At 43.2% G+C, this 24,424-nt stretch overlaps 1 protein-coding gene across 7 annotated transcripts in view; it reads left to right on the top strand.

Annotated features, from left to right (window-relative positions):
• Positions 1–24,424, top strand: part of ank1b (ankyrin 1, erythrocytic b) — a 302,181-nt gene that overhangs the window by 185,821 nt on the left and 91,936 nt on the right. For all 7 annotated transcript variants that reach the window (XM_061927319.1, XM_061927314.1, XM_061927317.1 and 4 more), the window contains exons 22-26: positions 169–241; positions 8,476–8,599; positions 9,774–9,837; positions 16,619–16,728; positions 17,560–17,784. In XM_061927319.1, the coding sequence (XP_061783303.1) occupies positions 169–241; positions 8,476–8,599; positions 9,774–9,837; positions 16,619–16,728; positions 17,560–17,784 (596 nt within the window). The remainder of the gene's footprint in view (positions 1–168; positions 242–8,475; positions 8,600–9,773; positions 9,838–16,618; positions 16,729–17,559; positions 17,785–24,424) is intronic.

The following is a 24,424-nucleotide window of genomic DNA, read 5'->3' as shown; positions in this document are numbered from 1 at the left end:
CATATTTAGTGATAGTTTATGATCAAGCATATCCAACACTTTTTGAATATCTACAAAAATACTTACTAAATATTACTTTTTACCTATTGCAGTTGAAATTTCTTCTGCTCCCACCAGATCGCCTGTTTTCATCTCTACCACGGCCTAATTTCTATTCTCTTTTTACAGATCACGACAGAAAAGCATCGAATGAGTTTTCCTGAGACAGTGGATGAAATCTTGGACGTCTCGGAGGATGAAGGTAGGTTGATATGATTACGGAAAAGCCACCAGGTGGGGATGGTGCTAATTTTCTGAAAAAGGCTGATTTGATGGTTCCGCTGCATATGTTTTATCTATAAGAACAATCAATACATACACAATTATAACTAAACTCTTTCCATTTGTTTTATAGGGTTTGCCCAGCTAACGTTAGGTAGGATTGTGTGTATCTCTGCTCAGTGACCATGTGGCTTCATAGTAGTCACACACTCATTTTCTCGTGCATCACTACTTGTCTTTCGAATCTGTATCTCTGACCCAACTTCAGCCATATGTTTTCCGCTCTAATTTTTTATTCCTTCACAGTTTATATTTTGCTCCGAGATTTATTTACATAAAATGTCCAGTTTTTCATTAACATTTTCTTAATATGAGCATTTTAGACACTTGTGTTCAAGAACTCATTAACCCTTTTATGGACATTGGTCCTAGAGTGGACACTATTGTGTCTTGATATTCACTGCCATCCATTGGGCAAAAATAAACCCTTCTCAAAAACAAGATAGCTGACAAACCTGTTTTTGAACGATTGGAGTATGTTAAGATATGTGGACACAGTGTTAAAGCAATAAAACTTATTTGATTTTGTTATTTAAAAATATTTCCAAATCTTTTTTTTTTTTTTTCCTAAAAATGCATGTCATCAATTAAGCCTCTAATCTCTAAACTTATTTTCATCTTGGGCCACATCGCAGTTACAGAACTTCTTTGAAAACCCAAGTCAAAATAATAAGCAGATATTTAAATTAGATTAGATAGATTTATTGGTCCCGTGGGGAAATTCATTTTCACTGCCGTACATTTAAACAATAGACATCACAAAACAAAAATAACAAAAATACATCATACATGACAAACACATTTATGGGCTTGTCAGACAGGTCGGCCGGGCCTGCTGTTAAGGGCGGCTATAGCTGCAGGGATCAGGCTTTTCCTGAGGCGGGCCCTCCGGAATTTGATGGTTCTGTACCTGTGCCCTGATGGTAGTGGGATGATGTATTGGTGTATTTAATTTCTGCTAGTGTAGGATTTTAATTGAAAAAATTGTCAATGACAAAAAAAAGAAGAATTACCGTATTTTCCGCACCATAAGGCGCCCTGGGTTATAAGCCGCGCCTTCAATGAACGGCATATTTCAAAACTTTGTCCACCTATAAGCCGCCCCGTGTTATAAGCCGCATCTAACTGCGCTAAAGGAATGTCAAAAAAACAGTCAGATAGGTCAGTCAAACTTTAATAATATATTAAAAACCAGCGTGATGTGGCCGCGCATGGAGTCGTATATCAACATGGACGGAGCTGCGTGAAAAAAGCCACCCGGCCTCTTCGCGTAAACTTACCTTAACCACTCGCTCATCTTTTCTTCATCCATCCATCCCTTCGAGTTAGCTTTTATGATGACGCCGGCTGGAAAGGTCTCTTTTGGCAAGGTCTTCCTTTTGAATATCACCATGGGTGGAAGTTTCTGGCCATTAGCATGGCAAGCTAGAACCACAGTGAAGGATGACTTCTCATTCCCTGTGGTGCGAATATTCACCGTACGTGCTCCCGTTGTATCCACAGTGCGGTTCACAGGAATATCAAAAGTCAGTGGAACCTCGTCCATGTTGATAATGTTCTCTGGCCGGATCTTTTTTTCAGCTATCTTGTTTTTACAATATGCACGGAAAGTAGCCAGCTTTTCTTGAAAGTCTTTAGGCAGTTGCTGTGAAATAGTAGTCCGTGTGCGGATGGAGAGATTGCGTCTTTTCATGAACCGGATCCCTGTCGCTTAGTAGGAGCCATTTTGTGGTCTTTACAGATGTAAACACACAAAGGAAATGAAACGTAATATCCGCGCGCTTCTTCTTCTTCTACGCGGGCGGGTGGTTGCTTACAGTAGAAGAAGAAGCGCTTCCTGTTCTATGGGGGCGGGTGCTTACCTTGGCGGTTGCTTGCGTAGAAGAAGAAGCACTTCCTCTTCTACGGGGAAAAAAGATGGCGGCTGTTTACCGTAGTTGCGAGACCGAAACTTTATGAAAATGAATCTTAATATTAATCCATATATAAAGCGCACCGGGTTATAAGCCGCACTGTCAGCTTTTGAGTAAATTTGTGGTTTTTAGGTGCGGCTAATAGTGCGGAAAATACGGTAATTAAAAACGTGACCGAGTGTGTTGCCAACTGAGCGTATCACTCGTCTGCACCACACCGAAGCAGAATGAGTCTCATGCCGCCAAGGACGTAAAAATAATATCCAAATGGTGCACATTTTTCCATGAATATACTTTATGATGAAGCTGCTGATGGTGTGTTTGCCGGAGAAGCAGCTTAAATGATATACTGTGGGAGTCCACTCTCCGAGGGATGCTGCAAATTATCATTACATTTCTTCATAAAACTACTGTAGTTGTTGGTAGATCAAGTGTGTTGTTTTTATACAGTATTTCTTATTTAAAAGTATGTTTTTTTCTTTTTAAAAAGGCATGTAACATTTTAATAATGTGCTGTTTTTTTTGTTTTTTTCAATTATATTTAATGGAACATGTTGATTTGAGATACAGTTAAAAGCTCTGTCACAGAAGCGATTACGCTCATAAGTTGAGGTACTACTGTACATTATCAATAAAGATGAAATGCCTTATTGACACACATTATTCCCATGCTATCACGGGCCACTTAAAATATAATGGCAAGCCAGATGTGACCCCGGGCCTTGAGTTTGACACCTGTGTTCTAACATGTCCACGGAAGTGGACACCAACTTCTTGAAAAATATATATATTTTTTAAATGAAGGCTTTTTTCCCATGTCTGGAGAGTAAAAAAAAAACTTGAATTCTTGAATTAGGTATAGAATAATTTGTACATGAAAGGGTTAATGACATTATTCCTGCACTCAGACGGCGACTTCTCTTTTAATTCAACTGTTTGTTAATTAGGGCACCTGCTAATGGCTAAATTGTCGTCTTTCTGCTCGGAGGAATCCCAGTTACTGTCATCCAGCTTCATGTTTTGACATGTTTGCAATGGTGTACTTGTTTTTAAATTGATTTCTTCTCTTTATTGTTAACAATTTTGTGTTTGTGTTTGTTCCTGAGCAGCCCATACTAATCGTGATGTGGTGCTTATTATTTCAGTCCCATTTCTCTATAACAACCAAGCTCTTTTCTCCTACACAGAAGCAATCATTGCCATGTGTGATGCCATCTGTACTGAGCATGCTCACTTTTTAAAAACAAAAGCCACTGTATATAACCAGGTGCCTTGTGGTTGATTTGCCGTCCATGCTGGGTGTTGTTGGTCCATTTCCATTGATTCCAATCCAAAATGTCGGACTGCTTTGTGGTCTTTTTTTCTGTGGTGTTGTGAAAGTGATACAAGGTGTGTTCACCAGGGGTGTTCAAATGTTTTCTTTGTAGCAAGATCGTATACAGAAAAATTGAAGCATGCCTAGTGACACTTTGATACTTTGCATTAAAGATGTTAAAAACCGATCTCATGTAGATACAGTGGAACCTAGATACTGTATATGAAATTAATAGGTTCGTTAACTGAGTTTGTAAATAGAAAAGTTCATATATTGAAACACATTTCTCCTTAAGAAACAATGCAAAAATTATTAATGGGTTCCAGCCTCAACAAAGGCCATATTTTAGTGAAAGTTTGTACAGTTTGAACACAATATAAAGTGCTATACAGTTCAATACGTGAAACAAACATAACAAGCGAGCAACTTTGTATTTAATATTACAAAGTAAAACAACTGTGTGCCGACACACAGACACACACGTCACTGTCACTAGCCCTGTGGTGCACTCATACAGTAGTTTGAAATCACAAAACTCTTTAACTTGCCAGGTCAATACAATGATTAGGAATAAAAAATAGACTCCACTTTATCTTGTTGGTTAATGTTGTTAGGAGTGTTGACAACGCTGTGGCTACTTGCTGAATGTTTCAAACCACAAATCGCTTGTCCATCGCTTTCTTTGGACTCGTATTCAGCTAGCAAATCAAAAAATATGTTGTAAAATGGTTAAAAAACAACAACCTTAAAACCACACAAAGTAGCACAGAAGCTGACTGAAAAAGCAGTAAGCACCAAATCGCTCACCAAAAATGGATGTTCTGCCGGACTCAAAAAAGATTTCCCTACAGGCGCACAATGGGTGAATGAAACGTTCGTACACTAAGACAAGGATTGTATACCAAAGCATATTTTTATTTGGTCTGTGGTTTGTAAATCAAAATGTTTGTTCAATAAGCAGTTCGTAAATCGAGGTTCCACTGTATGCTAAACTAGCTAAATAAAACCTCAACATCTTAGCTTTGTATTATACTGTGGGTGACAAAGCAAATTAGTTGAATACAGTATCTAATAATATATCCATCCATCCATCTGCTTCCGCTTATCCGAGGTCGGGTCGCGGGGGCAGCAGCCTAAGCAGAGAAGCCCATACTTCCCTCTCCCCAGCCACTTCGTCCAGCTCCACCCGGGGGATCCCGAGGCGTTCCCAGGCCCGCCGGGAGAGATAGTCTTCCCAACGTGTCCTGGGTCTTCCCCGTGGCCTCCTACCGGTCGGACGTGCCCGAAACACCTCCCTACGGAGGCGTTCGGGTGGCATCCTGACTAATCTATCTAATAATATCCATCCATCCATCTTCCTCCGCTTATCCGAGGTCGGGTCGCGGGGGCAGCAGCTTAAGCAGGGAAGCCCAGACTTCCCTCTCCCCAGCCACTTCGTCCAGCTCTTCCTGTGGGACCCCGAGGCGTTCCCAGGCCAGCCGGGAGACATAGTCTTCCCAACGTGTCCTAGGTCTTCCCCGCGGCCTCCTACCGGTGGGACGTGCCCTAAACACCTCCCTAGGGAGGCGTTCGGGTGGCATCCTGACCAGATGTCCGAACCACCTCATCTGGCTCCTCTCGATGTGGACGAGCAGCGGCTTTACTTTGAGCTCCTCCCGGATGGCAGAGCTTCTCACCCTATCTCTAAGGGAGAGCCCCGCCACCCGGCGGAGGAAACTCATTTCGGCCGCTTGTACCCGTGATCTTGTCCTTTCGGTCATAACCCAAAGCTCATGACCATAGGTGAGGATGGGAACGTAGATCGACCGGTAAATTGAGAGCTTTGCCTTCCGGCTCAGCTCCTTCTTCACCACAACAGATCGATACAGCGTCCGCATTACTGAAGACGCCGCACCGATCTGCCTGTCGATCTCACGATCCACTCTTCCCCCACTCGTGAACAAGACTCCGAGGTACTTGAACTCCTCCACTTGGGGCAAGATCTCCTCCCCAACCCGGAGATGGCACTCCACCCTTTTCCGGGCGAGAACCATGGACTCGGACTTGGAGGTGCTGATTCTCATCCCAGTCGCTTCACACTCAGCTGCGAACCGATCCAGTGAGAGCTGAAGATCCTGGCCAGATGAAGCCATCAGGACCACATCATCTGCAAAAAGCAGAGACCTAATCCTGCAGCCACCAAACCAGATCCCCTCAACGCCTTGACTTTGCCTAGAAATTCTGTCCATAAAAGTTATGAACAGAATCGGTGACAAAGGGCAGCCTTGGCGGAGTCCAACCCTCACTGGAAACGTGTCCGACTTACTACCGGCAATGCGGACCAAGCTCTGGCACTGATCATACAGGGAGCGGACTGCCACAATCAGACAGTCCGATACCCCATACTCTCTGAGCACTCCCCACAGGACTTCTTGAGGGACACGGTCGAATGCCTTCTCCAAGTCCACAAAACACATGTAGACTGGTTGGGCAAACTCCCATGCACCCTCAAGGACCCTGCCAAGAGTATAGAGCTGGTCCACAGTTCCACGACCAGGACGAAAACCACACTGTTCCTCCTGAATCCGAGGTTCGACTATCCGGCGTAGCCTCCTCTCCAGTACACCTGAATAGACCTTACCGGGAAGGCTGAGGAGTGTGATCCCACGATAGTTAGAACACACCCTCCAGTTCCCCTTCTTAAAGAGAGGAACCACCACCCCGGTCTGCCAATCCAGAGGTACCGCCCCCGATGTCCACGCGATGCTGCAGAGTCTTGTCAACCAAGACAGCCCCACAGCATCCAGAGCCTTAAGGAACTCCGGGCGGATCTCATCTACCCCCGGGGCCTTGCCACCGAGGAGCTTTTTAACTACCTCAGCAACCTCAGCCCCAGAAATAGGAGAGCCCACCACAGACTCCCCAGGCACTGCTTCCTCATAGGAAGACGTGTTGGTGGGATTGAGGAGGTCTTCGAAGTATTCCCTCCACCGATCCACAACATCCGCAGTCGAGGTCAGCAGAACACCATCCTCACCATACACGGTGTTGAAGTGCACTGCTTCCCCTTCCTGAGGCGGCGGATGGTGGACCAGAATTGCTCCGAAGCCGTCCGGAAGTCGTTTTCCATGGCCTCACCGAACTCCTCCCATGTCCGAGTTTTTGCCTCTGCGACCGCTGAAGCCGCACACCGCTTGGCCTGTCGGTACTTGTCCGCTGCCTCAGGAGTCCTATGAGCCAAAAGAACCCGATAGGACTCCTTCTTCAGCTTGACGGCATCCCTCACCGCCGGTGTCCACCAACGGGTTCTAGGATTACCGCCACGACAAGCACCAACTACCTTGCGGCCACAGCTCCAATCAGCCGCCTCGACAATAGAGGCGCGGAACATGGTCCATTCGGACTCAATGTCCAGCACCTCCCTCGTGACATGTTCAAAGTTCTTCCGGAGGTGGGAATTGAAACTCTCTCTGACAGGAGACTCTGCCAGACGTTCCCAGCAAATCCTCACAATGCGTTTGGGCCTGCCAGGTCTGTCCGGCATCCTCCCCCACCATCGCAGCCAACTCACCACCAGGTGGTGATCGGTAGAAAGCTCCGCCCCTCTCTTCACCCGAGTGTCCAAAACATGAGGCCGCAAATCCGATGACACAACTACAAAGTCGATCATGGAACTGCGGCCTAGGGTGTCCTGGTGCCAAGTGCACATATGGACACCCTTATGTTTGAACATGGGTTTGTTATTGACAATCTGTGACGAGCACAAAAGTCCAATAACAAAACACCACTCGGATTCAGATCCGGGCGGCCATTCTTCCCAATCACGCCTCTCCAGGTTTCACTGTCGCTGCCAACATGAGCATTGAAGTCTCCCAGTAGAACGAGGGAATCACCCGGGGGCACACTCTCAAGTACTCCCTCGAGTGAATCCAAAAAGGGTGGGTACTCTGAGCTGCGGTTTGGCGCATAAGCGCAAACCACAGTCAGGACCCGTTCCCCCACCCGAAGGCGGAGGGAAGCTACCCTCTCGTCCACCGGGTTGAACTCCAATGTGCAGGCTCTGAGCCGGGGGGAAACAAGAATTGCCACCCCAGCCCGTCGCCTCTCACTGCCGGCAACGCCAGAGTGGAAGAGAGTCCAGCCCCTCTCGAGAGAACTGGTTCCAGAGCCCTTGCTGTGCGTCGAAGTGAGTCCGACTATATCTAGCCAGAACTTCTCCACCACTAGCTCAGGCTCCTTCCCCCCCAGCGAGGTGACGTTCCACGTCCCAAGAGCTAGCTTCTGTAGCCGAGGATCGGACCGCCAAGTGCCCTGCCTTCGGCTGCCGCCCAGCTCACATCGCACCCGACCTCTATGACCCCTGCTATGGGTGGTGAGCCCATTGGAGGGGGGACCCACGTTGCCTCTTCGGGCTGTGCCCGGCCGGGCCCCATGGGGGCAGGCCCGGCCACCAGGCGCTCGCCATCGTGCCCCACCTCCGGGCCTGGCTCCAGAGGGGGGCCCCGGTGACCCGCGTCCGGGCGAGGGAAATCTGGGTTCCTTGTCAGTGTTCCTCATAGAGATCTTCGAGCTGCTCTTTGTCTGATCCCTCACCTAGGACCAGTTTGCCTTGGGAGACCCTACCAGGGGGCATAAAGCCCCCGGACAACATAGCTCCTAGGATCATTGGGACACGCAAACTCCTCTACCACGTTAAGGTGGCAGCTCAGAGAGGAGATCTAATAATATATCTCTGTAATAATTATTTATGCCAAGGGTCGCCTTTGACTTAAGTGATGCTATTTGATACTGTATAAGTACTGTAGTCAGTGTGGATGATTTTTTTTGGAAGTGTTTCACATGATTTGTATTCTGTTCTTGTCCTTCTGTCACAATTCTTTGTGTGTTATTTGTTCTCTCTAACTTGCTGCCTTTTTTAAAACTCAGTGACTTGTATTTCTCCCGCAGGAGACGAGTTGCTTGGTATGGACGGAGCGCGCTATTTGAAGCTTGACGACTTCAAGGATCAAGACGATGACTTTCTCTCCCCGAAGAAGACTCTTAGAGACTTTGAGGGAGGTGTGGGAACCACGTAAGTCCACTATGTTGTTTGCATTCTGCTTGTTTGTAAGTTTTGTTTCTTTCTATTACATAGAATATTCAGCAACTGTATTGTATTGCAGTGTCTAGCTTCTACGTTATTGTGTGCTTAGCTGTTATGTAGCTAGCTACTACCTCCTAGTAGCCTTTAGACTTAGACTTCCTTTTATTGTCATTCAAATTTTAACTTTACAGTACAGATAAGAACAAAATTTTGTTGCATTAGCTCGTTGTAGAGCAATAATGTGCAGATATAAATACATAGATTACTGTACAGATAAATATATTGCACTTTTTTTGCATATGCATCCACGTTTATGGATGTATGTTATATTGTTTTTATATTCCAGCGAGTTAATCCGTTTTTGTGGGGAATTGAGGGGATTATTAAGATGCGTTCAAGAGTCTTGTGGCCTGAGGGAAGAAGCTGTTACAGAACGTGGAGGTTCTGCTATGGAGGCTGCGGAACCTCTTTCTTTAGCTTACAATGTTGTGACAGTCCTTCGCTGTCGTGCGGGTTCTCAGGACCATCAAAGGAAGACATGTTGCGGCAGGTGTAGACTTTCGTTTGTTTTTTCAAATAAAACCTCTCAGTCTCAGGTCGCTTTGCAGCTCCTCTTCCCTGCTCGCTCTCCGGTCCGCTTTTCAGCCGGCCGCGTCTTCGTCTTCGGCGTCGTGTTCGCTCTCGCTCCTCATAAACTTCTGCGTGTCTCGCTGACTCTCCACTTCCTTTTCTCCCGTCGCTCTCAGCCGCTGTCTCTTTAAACACTGCAAGGGGATTAGCTGAATGTGACCAGGTGCGCGATCCCCGCACCTGGTCACTGTTGCCGCGTATCTCTCGGCGCGCCCCGTCTCGCCACTTGCTCGCCGTCCCCGCCTCCTCGCCGCCATCTTGGAGCGGGCCCCGGCGCAGCACGCCCCGCCGTCGGTCCTCCGGCTCCTCCTCGCCACAAATGTTTTACATTTTTGTAAATGACTTGACTAAAATAATACAAGGAAGTTCATGATGGACACGGAAAGGTGTCGTCTTTTAAATGTATAATCAGTATGATATTGAATTGATCTAAATTAGATTATATTCACGATTTTTTTTTTTCAGAATACATTTTTACCGATCAAAATGTTTGTATTAAATGAAATAAATCTCTTCATGTTCTATTCCACAGGCCGTATTCTCCCGCCATTCCTAGGATCCCTTGTGTTTCGCCAGAGACTGTTCTTCTTGATCAGGTATGCTTACCTCTATAAGTGGCAAATAATCATAGGCTGTGTCACAAATCATCGAATACTTCCGTCAGTACACTCGATATGCATACTATGTGCTCTGCCTACTTAGTTCCAGAGGGCGCAATTTTTGACACTGTTGCACTTTTTTTCCTACTTTCTCATCTTCTTTCTTACTTTTGTAAGAAAATTAAACTATGGAGTTAGTCCCTCCCCTTTAACACCGTAATGATTGAGCTTGGTTAAGGTGTGTCTTGGCACACTCGCCATTTGGGTCATAGTTAGTGCAACATCTGAGTACATCTGAGGACCAGAAGCAGTTTTAGATATGGGCCACCTGGGTAATTGCTCGGGCGGCATACTCTAAGGGGCGCCGCATGGATGAGGGTTAAAAAAAACATTCCTATTATAATGTCATGCTTGTGTTATTGTTGCACGCCAAAAGGAGGCTTCACCCAGGGTGCCAATGAATGTAGATGTGCCACTGCTAATGACAAATATGCATTTGTTGTGTGTGTTCATATTTATTTTCCGTTATACAGTGGAACGTCAATCTATGACAGGCGTCGGTTGAGGTGGGCGGGGTTTGGTAGCGGGGGTGTATAATGTAGCCCGGAAGAGTTAGGGCTGCATGGGATTCTGGGTATTTGTTCTGTTGTGTTTATGTTGTGTTACGGTGCAGATGTTCTCCCAAAATGTGTTTGTCATTCTTGTTTGGTGTGGGTTCACAGTGTGGCGCATTATTAGTAAGAGTTTTTAAAGTTTTGTTTTTTTACCGCGACCGTCAGTGTAACCTGTGTGGTTGTTGACCAAGTATGCCTTGCTGTCACTTAAGTGAGCAAGCAGAAGCCCCATACAACGCGTGGCTGGGCCGGCACGCTGGTTGTAGTGGGCGCTAAATGCTGTATCATCACAGTACGTTCGAGAGAATGTTTACCTAGTTACCCTGAAATCCATAGTCTTCCGGAAAAATCGGAAGGGATGACAAATATGACGCTGTCAAGCGCCATTCATATAAAACTTGCGAGCCGCACTAACATTCAATTTTCATATTAAGGTGTGGGCCACGTGTCTGAGACCCTTGGTTTATACATAGCACAAAGCAAAAAAAAAACTTTGTATGCAGTGTTATTTCATTTTAAATTTCAAAAGATTATTGTGGCTCCCATTGTTTTCTTTAATTTGTGAAACTGGTCAAAATGGCTCTTAGACTGGTAAAGGTTGCCGACCCCTGATCTATGAGGTTGGTTCTTGAACATGGTCCGCCGACCGAAACGTTTTTCAAGTGAAACAGATTTCCCCATAAGAAACAATTTACACATGAACAATTGGTTCTTGCCTCGACAAAAGTCCCCATTTTGTATTAGAAAATGCACATTTTGAAGACACTATAATGTGTATAAATAATGTACATGTATCAAAATAACAGAACAAGCGGGTAATGGCTCAACAATCTCTTTTCTTATTCAAACTCCACAACAACAACAGCCAGCCTAACTGTCAATGCGTCCACATACACACACTGAAGGCGCGTTTGGTGCACTTCAAAATGTTACCAAACATGTTGCTACAACAAAAAACCCAAAGAGGAAAATAATTTTACCTTGTGACTTTGAATATTTGTGACATTTGTTGAACAGTCTGGGAGAGATAAACAAGCATATTGTCACCTTCCACATGTTCCAGCCCCAGCTAGCGTTAGCACAAACTTGTTGTGTTCCAGCAAAAAATATCCCCTCTGACATCTTTTTTTTTAAAAGTCCTTATCACAGTTAAAAAGATATGTAGAAATTTCCCCTCTCAAATAAAATTAATGTTGAAGAGTCAGCTTTGTCCAAGCAGTCTCACCGCATCAGCGGGCATGCTGCACCCAACACTGTGAATGACGGCTGTGCCTGAAACTTTCCCAAACACACATGACACTTCTAAAATTGTTCTTCCGTGCTGGTTCCAACATGGTCACTTTTGAGTTTGAGTTTGAGTTTATTTCGAACATGCAAGCATATAACATGATACATCACAATTTCCAGTTTCTCTTTTCAACATGTTCAAAAAGGAGTAGGAAGAAGCAGAGCGTATTTAATCCTACCCCTTTTCTTTTACATAACAGTTGCTAAAACTTTTTGTTCTCTTCCTGTTCACAATTTATTCACAATATACTCCATAAGTAATCACAATAAAAATAAATAAATAATAATAATTTAATAATAATAATTGGTGAAGTAAGTCATATTTCATATGATGAGATAAGTAAGTTTATTTTGAGAATGAATGAATGAATGAATGGATGGATGAAATAAATTGAAAATGTTTGTCATGGTTCTTGTTCTTTGTACTTTGTAAACACTTTAAGTTTGAAGAGTTTCTTGAAGTGGATCATATTAGTACATTGTTTGATTGCTTTGCTTAATCCATTCCATAATTTAATCCCACCTACTGATATACTGAAGGTTTTAAGTGTTGTACGTACATACAAATGTTTTAAATTACATTTTTCTCTAAGATTATATTTCTCCTCTTTTTTTGAGAATTGTTGTATATTCTTGGGTAGCAGGTTATAGTTTGCTTTGTGTATAATTTTAGCTGTTTGCAAATTCACTATCATGGAATTTCAGTATTTTTGATTCAATAAATAAAGGATTTGTATGTTCTCTATATCCAACATTATGTATTATTCTAACTGATCTTTTTTGTAACACCGTTAGTGAATGAAGTGCACTTTTGTAGTTATTTCCCCATATTTCTACACAGTAACTCAGATATGGTAACACGAGCGAGCAGTAGAGAATATGAAGTGATTTTTGGTCTAGAACATGTTTTGCTTTATTCATTATTGATGTGTTTCTTGCTACTTTATGTTGTATATTTTTTACATGAGATTTCCAGTTCAATTTATCATCAATCATTATACCTACAAATTTGGTTTCATTTACTCTTTCAATTTCCACTCTGTCTATTTGCATTTGTGTTTGACTTTCTCTTCTACTGTTGCCAAATAGCATTATTTTAGTTTTACTGAGATTCAACGATAGTCTGTTTTTGTCAAACCATCTTTTTAATTTGTTAATTTCTTCTGTTATTATTTGTATTATCTTCTGTGTGTCCTCTCCTGAACAAAACGCTGTTGTATCATCCGCAAATAATACTAACTTTAAATCTTTTGTAACTTTACAAATGTCATTTATATAGAGATTGAATAATTTAGGTCCTAGTATTGATCCCTGAGGTACGCCACAGGATATATTTAGCGTTGTAGACGTGTTTTCGCCTAGCTTCACGTATTGTTTCCTGTTTGTTAGATAACTTCTTATCCAGTTTAAGACAAACCCTCTGATGCCATATCGTTCTAGTTTTTTGATTAAAATATTGTGATTAATTGTGTCAAATGCTTTGGTTAGGTCCATAAACACTGCTGCCACACATTTTTTACTATCTATTGCATTGGTAATTTCTTCTGTAATTTCAATTAAAGCCATTGAAGTTGAAACATTAGCTCTGTATCCATATTGGTTCTCTTCGAGTATTCTATTTTTGTTTGTGAAACTCTCTAATCTGTTATTGAACAGTTTTTCAATGATTTTAGAAAATTGTGGAAGTAAAGAAATAGTTCTATAATTTGTAAATTGATGTTTATCTCCAGTCTTATAAATTGGTGCAACTTTCGCTATTTTCATTTTGTTTGGAAATGTACCTGTTTGAAATGATAGGTTACTAATATACATTAATAGTCCTGAGATCTCTTCAATAACCTTTTTTATCGTTTCCATATCAATTCCGTTACAATCAGTTGAAGTCTTAGATATACATCTTTTTACAATTATAACTATTTCCTCCTGTGTCACATTACTGAGGAACATGGAGTTGGGATTTCGCTCTATGGTATCGTTATATTCCTCAATTGAAACTGGGTCTGGAATCCTTTCTTCCAATTTTGGTCCAATATTTACAAAGTAATTATTAAAGCTTCCAACTACTTCCTTTATGTTGTCATTATTTTTATTTCCGTCTAAAAAGTATTGGGGGTAATCTCTCTTAGTGCCATTTTTAATAATGCTATTGAGGATGCCCCATGTTGCTCTCATGGTATTTTTGTTCCTGTCCAATAATTCACTGTAATATTCTTTTCAACATGATCGTAGTATGTTTGTTAACTTGTTTTTATACATTTTGTACTTAATTTCTGCCTCTGTAGTTCTTTGTGCTATACATTTTCTATATAGTGTATTCTTCTTCTTACAATCATTGTTTAATCCTTTTGTCATCCATGGTTGATTATTCTTTCTCTGCTTTCTACTGAATTGTTTCCATGGACAATGTTTGTCATAAAGTATTATGAACGTGTTTAAGAAATGTTCATATGCTTCATCAACCTCTTTTTCATTGTACACATTGTCCCAATTTTGCTTTTGTAGCTCAATTTTGAAAGCAGTCATGCTCTTCTCTGTTCACAGTCTTCGAAATGTCCTTTTGTCTTCCATGTTCTTCTTGTAGTTTCCATCATATATTGTAAAAACTGGCAGATGATCACTAACGTCGGTTATTAGTAGTCCACTTGTAGTGTTATTATCAAAATCATTGGTAAAAATATTATCAATAAGCGTGGCACAGTGTCCTGTAATTCTGCTTGGCTTTGTGATTTTAGGATATAAACTGATGCTGTACATTGTATCAATGAAGTCATCAATGGACTTTTGCTTGTTAGGGTTCAATAAGTCAATATTAAAGTCACCACATAAGAAAATTATTTTTTGACCATTGTCCATATAATTTGCCTTGATCCATTCTTCAAATGTTTCTATACTTGACTTAGGTGATCTATATATACAACTGATGAATATGTTTTTGCTTTTTTCCTGACATATTTCAATGGTTGTACATTCTAAGATATTATCTATAGCAAATGACATGTTTTTTACCACTTTGTAGTTCAGGTTCTTCATCACGTAAAGAGCTACTCCTCCTCCATTTTTGTTGGTTCTGTTGATGTAGTTTAGTTCATATCCTTCCAGGTCAAAATCTATTCCTTTTTTATCATCAATCCATGTTTCTGTGACAGCAATCACTTTGAAGGGTTCGTTGATGTGTTCCAAAAAATTCTTAATGTTGTTGTAGTTTGCATACAAGCTTCTGCTATTAAAACGAATAATTGACAATTTGTTATCACATTTAATGTTGCTATTATATTGCTCATCTGTATAATAAAAACAATTATTACTGATGTGGGAGAAAAAATTTGTATCTGGATCTATATCATTTTCCAAATCTTGATTTTTGTGATCTTTGTTGCAGAAGTTTTTTAGTTCCATATTTTCTTGTTCAACAATCTTTGATGTTGCTTCAATAATCTCTACAAGTGTAGATGGATGCAATCCTGAATCTAGGTCTTTTTGTTTAGTCGTCCCTTGGAACATTGTAGTATTGGTGTTGAATTTAGGTGCTTGTTTTCTTTTGGACATCAAGTCGCCATATTAATGGCAAGACTATTCTTAAATGATAGCCTCGGAAATGCTATCACTGGCTAGCTGCTTCTTGTTTAGCTACACGAGCGACAACTTTTCCACCTTCCCCTGCACGCTCTTTCCATCGTTGCAAAGTTAATTAACTCCTTCAGCAAAGTCAGCAACCATATAAATGTCTTTTTTGAAAGTGGTTGCAGTCGTGTACTTGTTTTTGCCATACATGTGAGCCAATCTATGTCTCGTTGGCATACTTGCCAACCTTGAGACCTTTGAATTCGGGAGATTGGGGGGGAGCTTGGTGGTAGCGGGGGTGTATATTGCCGGAAGAGTTAGGGATGCAAGGGATTCTGGGAATTTGTTCTGTTGTGTTTATGTTGTGTTACGGTGCAGATGTTCTCCCGAAATGTGTTTGTCATTCTTGTTTGGTGTGGGTTCACAGTGTGGCGCATATTTGTAACAGTGTTAAAGTTGTTTATACGGCCACCCTCAGTGTGACCTGTATGGCTGTTGATCAAGTATGTCTTGCAGTCACTTTGTGTGTACGCAGAAGCTGCATACAACGTGACTGGGCCGGCGCGCTGTTTGTTTGGTGAAAAAGCGGACATTAAAGGCAGTGCCATCACGGCACGCCCTTAATATCTTTGTCTGGGTGAAAATCGGGAGAAATTTGAGAGAATGGTTGCCCCGGGAGATTTTCGGGAGGGGCACTGAAATTCGGGAGTCTCCCAGAAAAATCGGGAGGGTTGGCAAGTATGCCCGTTGGCGGCGACGCTAGGCTAGTACTCTGAGCAAAACATAAACAGGATGTGAAGTTGGAGGCCCGCCTCTTCAAAAAGGCGTTTTACAGGAAGTGTTGTCATCAAAATGGCTGCCTTCATTGAGGCTCCAACGGCAAACAGAATGAATAGATAAATGAAAAAATGAATGAAGTGACCGTACATCGAGACATTGGTCGCACACCGAGGCATACTTGGCTTGAGTCAACGTTCGTGGATCGAAAAGAACGCAAATGGAAGCGTTTGTGAATTGAGGTTCCACTGTACTCATTTGGTCAATATATTGTTAAATAAAGTACAACCTCTATTTAGGAACTTGATTGGTTCTTGAACAGAGTTTGTACTTATAAAAGTTTGTATATTGAAACAAATGTCTTTATAAAAAAAAATGTAAATTTGGAAATCGAGCAGAGGGGTTCGTAAATCAACGTTACACTATACTTGGATTCTCTCACTTTACATCCCTTTTTTCCATAATTTTCTATCAGTCGTGGTTATTTGCTTGTGATTTTGACTGCCTTTAATGTTCCCTACACACTGTGACCTCAACAGACCCCCATCCCACTGCCAAAGGAGTATGACGAAGATTCTCTTATCCCGAGCAGTCCAGCGACAGAAACTTCAGACAACGTCAGCCCTGTGGCCAGCCCCATTCACACCGGGTAAGCTTGTTGATTATGTCTTTTCAGCTGTCATCTGTGTCTAACAGGTTAAAAAGATAGTTCTGAAGAGTTGTAGTGTGGTAATTGTTTAGCCGCAGTGTGTTAATTAGTTCATGACATACAGTATTTCTACTAGTTGTGAATGGAGCTTCCTTTTTCCATTTAGTAGTAGTAAAAGTTATAATCAGGTGTAGTGGGAAAAACCTGACTCATTTAATTAAATACGTGCCTACCCAGCATGCACAATACATTAAAACAACGTTGAGAACTTGTTGAATTAGGTCCTGATGTTGAACAACTCAAACCTAACATTGAAACTATTTTACAACACAAATACAACGTTGAAACGGCATGCTTTTTGACAACGTTTATTCAATGTCAGGCAGTGACGTTGATTTGACCTTTGAAATTTTGTCATTTCCCAACCAACAACGCGGAACCAATGTTAGACACCAACGTTGTCTAAATTGACATATACTACTATTTTGCAACATTGTTTCTGTGAATGTTGTCTGTCTATCTGTGTTGGCCCTGCGATGAGGTGGCGACTTGTCCAGGGTGTACCCCGCCTTCCGCCCGATTGTAGCTGAGATAGGCTCCAGCGCCCCCCGCGACCCCAAAGGGAATAAGCGGTAGAAAATGGATGGATGGATGGATGTTTCTAAGTCAGTTTTAAGGGACATGTATGTATAATCAACATTGTATCAATGTATTGTGCCTGCTGGGTACTCACACTGCATCATTGGATTTTAGTCTCTTATAAAATATACATATACACCAATGTTGCTTTTCTGCACCATGATGTCATTTTCTGAACTTGTTCACTTGAAGCTTCCTGGTGAGCTTCATGGTGGACGCTCGTGGAGGCTCCATGCGAGGCAGCAGACATCACGGCCTTCGAGTGATCATCCCTCCTCGGACATGCGCTGCACCAACACGCATTACCTGTCGTCTGGTAAAACCTCAGAAACTGACCACGCCCCCTCCTCTGGTGGAAGGGGAGGGCCTTGCCAGCCGCATCATCTCTTTAGGTCCATCCAGCATGCAGTTTCTTGGGTGAGTCAATTGTCGATGCTATTATAGTATATACAGTATAAAGCTACATATGTCTTTTGCCATGTGTTTTGTATGTCTTTATGGTTAAAGTGACTGTTTGCATCTTTTACGCGGCTGCCTAGAGGGCACTAACTTTTGAAAGTGTTGTAAGCATTATATCCATCCCTCTTCCTGCTCTGAGCATGCAAGCCCCGCATTGTACTTGCACGTGAAGGACAAGGTGAAGAGAACAAGCGTCAACTCGACGGTGCTAGCTACACTATGCAACGCTTGCCTTCCCACATACTCCTTAATTAGGTTTTTAGATGCATAAGAAACATTGAAAGACATAAGAACATGGATGGAATTGGTGATTGCACTTTGGTGCTGGTGTGCGCTGTAGGCAGCAAGTGCTGCAAGCCCGTGTGTTTTTACAGTATGTCATTCAACGCAACGGAAATTGCCATAATATACATAATGAGCCCAGGAGGATACTTACAAAACCCCTGAATACATATATAGTTTCACAGTTGCAGACGAGTGTAAAACTAGTTAGCGATTTGGCACAGTTTAGCTACTAAGGTTAGCTATCATTGAATGTGCAGCCTATCGCAGTAATTCTCAAAATGTGGTATGAGTACCACTGTGTTACTGCAAAGAGCCACATCCTACATATGGGCACACATGAACATCACCCCATCCCTTCCTCACACACACACACACACACACACACACACACACACACACACACACATACACACACACACACACACACACACACACACACACACACACACACACACACACACACACACACACACACACACACACACACACACACACACACACACAGAGACCTCTGCTCAGCCAGGTTTATTGTAAATGTCACACACCAACATGACTCCTACAGTACTAAGACCACAAGCCAGTTATTTTCAACAATTAACATTGTGTGCACTGTCTCACACACCCAAACTCTCAGTTCAACCAAGTCCACATACAAAAATATAATGTTTTTTCTCTTACTACGCATGTTGCTTAGTGGGACTTCTGGCATTCCTTGTCGTGGACAATCCTCTTCAAATCTGGCTTGTATTCCGTTGTTGCCACTCAAAGCAATTATTTCTACTCAGTGGCCTAGTCGTTAGAGTGTCCGCCCTGAGATAGTAGGTTGTGAGTTCAAACCCCGGCCGAGTCATACCAAAGACTATAAAAATGGGACCCATTACCTCCCTGCTTGGCACTCAGCATCAAGGGTTGGAATTGGGGGTTAAATCACCAAAAATGATTCCCGGGCGCGGCACTGCTGCTGCCCACTGCTCCCCTCACCTCCCAGGGGGTGAACAAGGTAATGGGTCAAATGCAGAGGACAAATTTCACCACACCTAGTGTGTGTGTGACAATCATTGGTACTTTAACTTTAACTTAACTTAACTTTCACATGGGTGTCAGTCAGAACAGATCGATGCTTTGATTTCACATGTTTCAGGGTAGAAAATACAGACTCGCAGACGTATGTTGACCCAAACATTGACAGTATCTTAAGCACAGCCCGTTTGATATTGGGGTATTTTTCCATTGGCTCACTTTTCCAGAACTCAATGGTCCCTTCCCTTCAAGCAGCTTTCAGTTGGTTCTCCTCACAAAGATCGATCATCTCCAACTCAGCCGCAGCCTCATCTGTGACGTGCGGGGCTTTCAAACAGTCCGTATCCGCATTAAATGGGTTGAGGAGGAATGTAATCAGTGGCTTTTTCAGTTGTAGATCACGGAACCGGGTCACAAAGCTTTCGTGCAGGTTTTCAACAAGTGTCGCATATCTGTCTCTTTTATTTTTCATGGCGGCGCTGGTGACTTGCTTGCTGGCTTTTAGCAGAGTGGGGAAATGCGTTTAATCTCCCTTTTGAATATGCGCCTTGAACAGCTTCAGTTTGTTGACGAACGCAAACACACTTTGCACCAGGTCAGGCAGCATTTTAACTTACCCTGCAGGGTCAGGTTCAGTCTGCCCAAGTGACACAGCATATTGACCAAAAAGGCCAGATCCATAATCCACTCGAGGTCCGAGAGCTCGGGATAGTCCTTGTCCTTCTCTTCCATGAACAGTTTCACAGCATCCAAAAGCGAGAGAGTACCTTGCCTTTTGACAGCCACCTCACAGTGCAGTGCAGCGGCAGGTCACCTGGAAGCCCTTGGTTCAGCTCAGCGATAAGATTCCTGAATTGCCTGTGGTTAAGTGCATGTGTGCGGATGTAGTTGACGATTTCCATCACAGGCTTCATGACGTTGTCTAAATTCAATGATTTAGACACTAGTTGCTCCCTGTGGATAGTGGAAACTCCAAAATTCGGGAAATGTTTCGTCAGCTTTGCACAGCCCCACAAGCCCATTCACAGATCCGATCATGGCTGGGCTCCATCCGTGGCTATTGCAGTTAGTTTCTGTATGGGCAGATTTGCTTTCGCAAATGCAGCCATCATTGTTTCTTTCACATCTATGCCACGGGTTCTGTCTTTTAATGGCACAATAACTAGGAGTTCTTCTTTTATCACACAATCGTTTGAAACAGACCGTGCAAATATTGCCAACTGAGGCTCGTCTTGTATGTCACAACTCTCATCCAGTACGACACTAAAATACTCAAATGCTTGAAGGTCTGAGTGCAACTGTGATTCAATAGCCGTGTTAATGTCCGATATTCTGCGTTCAACAGTGTGGCGGGGCAGTTGGACTTCTGATAACCTTCTTTTTAGTTCGCCGTCTTCAGGAGACAAGATTTCAACAGCGTCACTGAGGCATTTTTTAACAAAGTCCCCTTTATTCTATGGCTTTTTAGCCTGTGCAATGTTCCAAGCCAGTTGATATGATGCAAGCGTTATGGTCTCTGAGTGCTTCGTAAGTTTTTGGAAAAAGTGTTTCTGCTTTTCTGCCTGACTTTTCAAAGTGGCCAACTTGTGCTTGCAAAGTTCTGGAAATTCCTGGTCGATGTTAGCATGGAGTGAGCTGAAGTGACGCTGAAGATTTGAAGCTTTGAAATGCGCTAATGACGCCTGGCATATAAGGCAGAATGGCTTGCCATTACGTTCAATAAAAAAATATAAACTCTCCCACTCTGTTAAAAATGTCCTGTGTTCTTCTTCATATTTTTGTTTTGCTGTGCTTTTTTCACTGCCATTTTGAGAGCGAACTTGTCACAAATTGTTCACTACTGTAATCTCACGCACATGCACGTTTGACGTCACCCAAACCGGCTTCGGCTTCTTCTTCTATGTGCAACTCAAACCGTCTTAAGCCATGCGAAAAAAGTAATCTGAGTATTGTAATCAAAGTATTTCCTTTTTTTTCTTGATGATCTTTTCTTTCAGTCAGGACGGCTTTTTAACAATTCTGCGCCACATCATTAGTGTCACTGGCTAACAGTGAAATTTTTCAAAGCAAAAAACATAAGAACACCATTGACTAGCTTATATCAAAATTAGTGGTTTAACGCATATACTGTATTTTAAAACTGTCTATATTTTTCACAACATATAAGTTTGTGTAATGAAAATCAGTGTTTCCCCCAGAAAATGTGTCTCTCCAGGGGGAAGGGGGTGGGTGGGTGGGTGTAAGGAACAGCGTAACTCGGCCTGTCGCCATCACGTCTCCATTTCATCGCTGCCACCACAGCCTGGGGGGCAATAGACTACAGACTGTGGTGAAGTAGGCCGACTTCGTCGCGTGAAGAAGCCTACAATTTTTGGTTGTGTTTTCCGCTCCATATGCTGAATGCCGATATACTATATATATCTCAATATTTTTTCCGCAAAGTAAAAACAATACACAAAACAGTCTTAGTTACCTGAGATACTAAGTATGTCATTTTTATGACTTAGTAATTTAATAAGTCAAAAATATGACAAAATAATGACTTACTAAGTCAAAATAATGACAAAAAAATGACTTAAGTCAAATTAATGACTTACAGTAAGTAAGCGTTTTCAATAAGCGTTTGAAAAAAAGAGTTAAAAGTGGGGCCACATGCTGCTCAACTCATCATGCTTAATTTATTACAGCATTTGGGAAGCCTGTAGTTGATTTTTATTATGTAAATGTTATATTTTTATCAACATGTGATAGCAGGGACCCTGCCTTTCAAAACTAGGCTGCTACATTACTAATGATTAATGTAACTATAGCTGAAAAAATAGTACAATAGCAATAGGAGAGACTATTCATCCCTGAGCACCATGGAGTTCATGTAGGCTTTATGATGCTTTATGACTCTTCATTTAACATAATGTCCTTTTTTGCTGCTTTAACACAGCTCAATCAACACAGAAAAGGTCAAGTGAAATAACTTAGCTGTTAACTATAGGTCAATAATGCTTGTCTTTCTCTCAGACAGACAGGGCTTTGTTGTCCGTAACACACACACACACACACACACACACACACACACACACACCACAAAATGAGTTAAAGTTACGCTAAAAGCTAATTAGCCTTCACCTCAAGGACTGCGAGTGAGCTGAGCTGCCGTTTATGTGTCTAGAACGTCAACGGGCTCATAGTGATGTTCCGAGTAGTTGACTTGGAAGTGTTTATTATAATTTGGGGAGAGTCCGCTGCCTTATGCTCACCTGCTTAAAACACCTTTCTGCTCACCACACCGTAGGAGCACTGACTACATGCGCTCTGAATACGCACTGCTGATTGGCTGTTACATGAGCTCTGAATACGCACTGCTGATTGGCTGTTACATGAGCTCTGAATACGCACTGCTGATTGGCTGTTACATGCGCTCTGAATACGCACTGCTGATTGGCTGTTACTGTTCTGCGTGTAACCAATCAGATGGTTCTGTGGGTGGGACAATACTGGGTTTTGATTGATTGATTGAAACTTTTATTAGTAGATTGCACAGTACAGTACATATTCCGTACAATTGACCACTAAATGGTAACACCCGAATAAGTTTCTCAACTTGTTTAAGTCGGGGTCCGCGTTAATCAATTCATGGTACAAATATATACTATCAGCATAATGCAGTTATCACACAAGTTAATCATCAGAGTATATACATTGAATTATTTACATTATTTACAATCTGCGGGGTGGCATGTGGAGGGGGTTGGGGTGGGGAGGTTAGGTTGGTTTCAGCATACTTCAGTCATCAACAATTATATCATCTGAGAAATGGACATTGTAACAGTGTAGGTCTCACTTCGTAGGATATGTACAGGGAGCGGTGAACATAGTGAGCTCAGAAAGCATAAGAACAAGTATATACATTTGATTATTTACAATCCGGGGAGGTGGGATGTGGTGGGGGGTGGGGATTAGGTTAGGGTTGTAGTTGCCTGGATGTGTTCTTCTTGTGTGGTTTTGAAGGAGGATAGGGTGCTGCAGAGACGTACTGACAGAGGCAGAGGCAGAACTAAGCGTAGCAGCTTGTTAAGACTTTAGTTTAGGCGGTGGCTCTTTGTTGTTAAGACAACAAAGCGCGACGGGAAACTCTGAAAATGTTTACCGGACAGAATAAAATGATCGGTGTTTATGCCGCTTACTCTCCCCGTCTCGTCAACACTTACGCGCATGGAGCGCGTGTACTAGAGATGCGCGGATAGGCAATTATTTCATCCGCAACCGCATCAGAAAGTCGTCAACCATCCGCAATCCACCCGATCTAACATTTGATCAGAACCGCATCCGCCCGCCATCCGCCCGCACCCGCCCGTTGTTATATATCTAATATAGACGATGCAAGGCATTAGTGAGGTTATAAAGCTTTTGCCTGTTAAAGAAAGGAGACTGATCCAATGCAGCACAGACATTCGCGTGCCACGCTGTCACGACCCAGACGCACACCAGTGCGCAATCATATGGGAGCCGCGCTGAGCGCACCTCCAAGCGCGTCTCGCTGCCGGCGACGGCCGGGTATATGGGCCCGACGCTCCAGCGCCATCCATTTTCAGGGCTAGTTGATTCGGCAGGTGGGTTGTTTCACACTCCTTAGCGGGTTCCGACTTCCATGGCCACCGTCCTAGCTGCTGTCTATTTCAACCAGGGTGAGCCCCACCCCTTTCGTGAGCGCACTGCGCGCGGAGTGACCCCTGTTACGCGCCCCCGGCAACAGGGGTGGCGGGCAGGTAAGCTGCGCGGGCGGAGCGCGCGGAGTGACCCCTGTTACGAGCCCCCGGCCACGGGGGTGGCGGGCAGGTAAGCTGCTTACCTGCTGCGCGTGACGCCGGCCGCGGCGAAGGCGGACGAGGCGGGGTGTCGGTGCGGTGGTGACCCTGGACGTGCGTCGGGCCCTTCTCGCGGATCGCCTCAGCTACGGCTCCCGGTGGGGCCCTCTCGGGGGAAGGGGCCTCGGTCCCGGACCTCGGCGAGGCGTCGGGGGCCTTCTCCGCTCCGTAAAAGTGTCCATCTCTTTTCTTTTTTTTTTCTTCTGTTGTGGCATATGCAGCAGGTGCCTGCTCGTTTTTCGTATGTGGGTAACAACATTTAACTATGTATATATATTTCCGAATTGGTTTAACTGCCACCCGCCTGAATCTATTTAAAATCTAATTTTTTTTAATTTCCACTGCCCGACCCGACCCGACCCGACCCGCGGATAAAATCTAATTTTTTTAAATTTCATCCGCCCGATCCGCGGATAATCCGCGGACTCCGC

Source organism: Nerophis lumbriciformis, linkage group LG32 (genome assembly GCF_033978685.3).
Source record: "Nerophis lumbriciformis linkage group LG32, RoL_Nlum_v2.1, whole genome shotgun sequence".
In the NCBI taxonomy this organism is placed as follows: Eukaryota; Metazoa; Chordata; class Actinopteri; order Syngnathiformes; family Syngnathidae; genus Nerophis; species Nerophis lumbriciformis.
The sequence above is the reverse complement of the archived record's forward strand: the minus strand, read 5'-3'. Positions and strand labels throughout refer to the sequence as shown.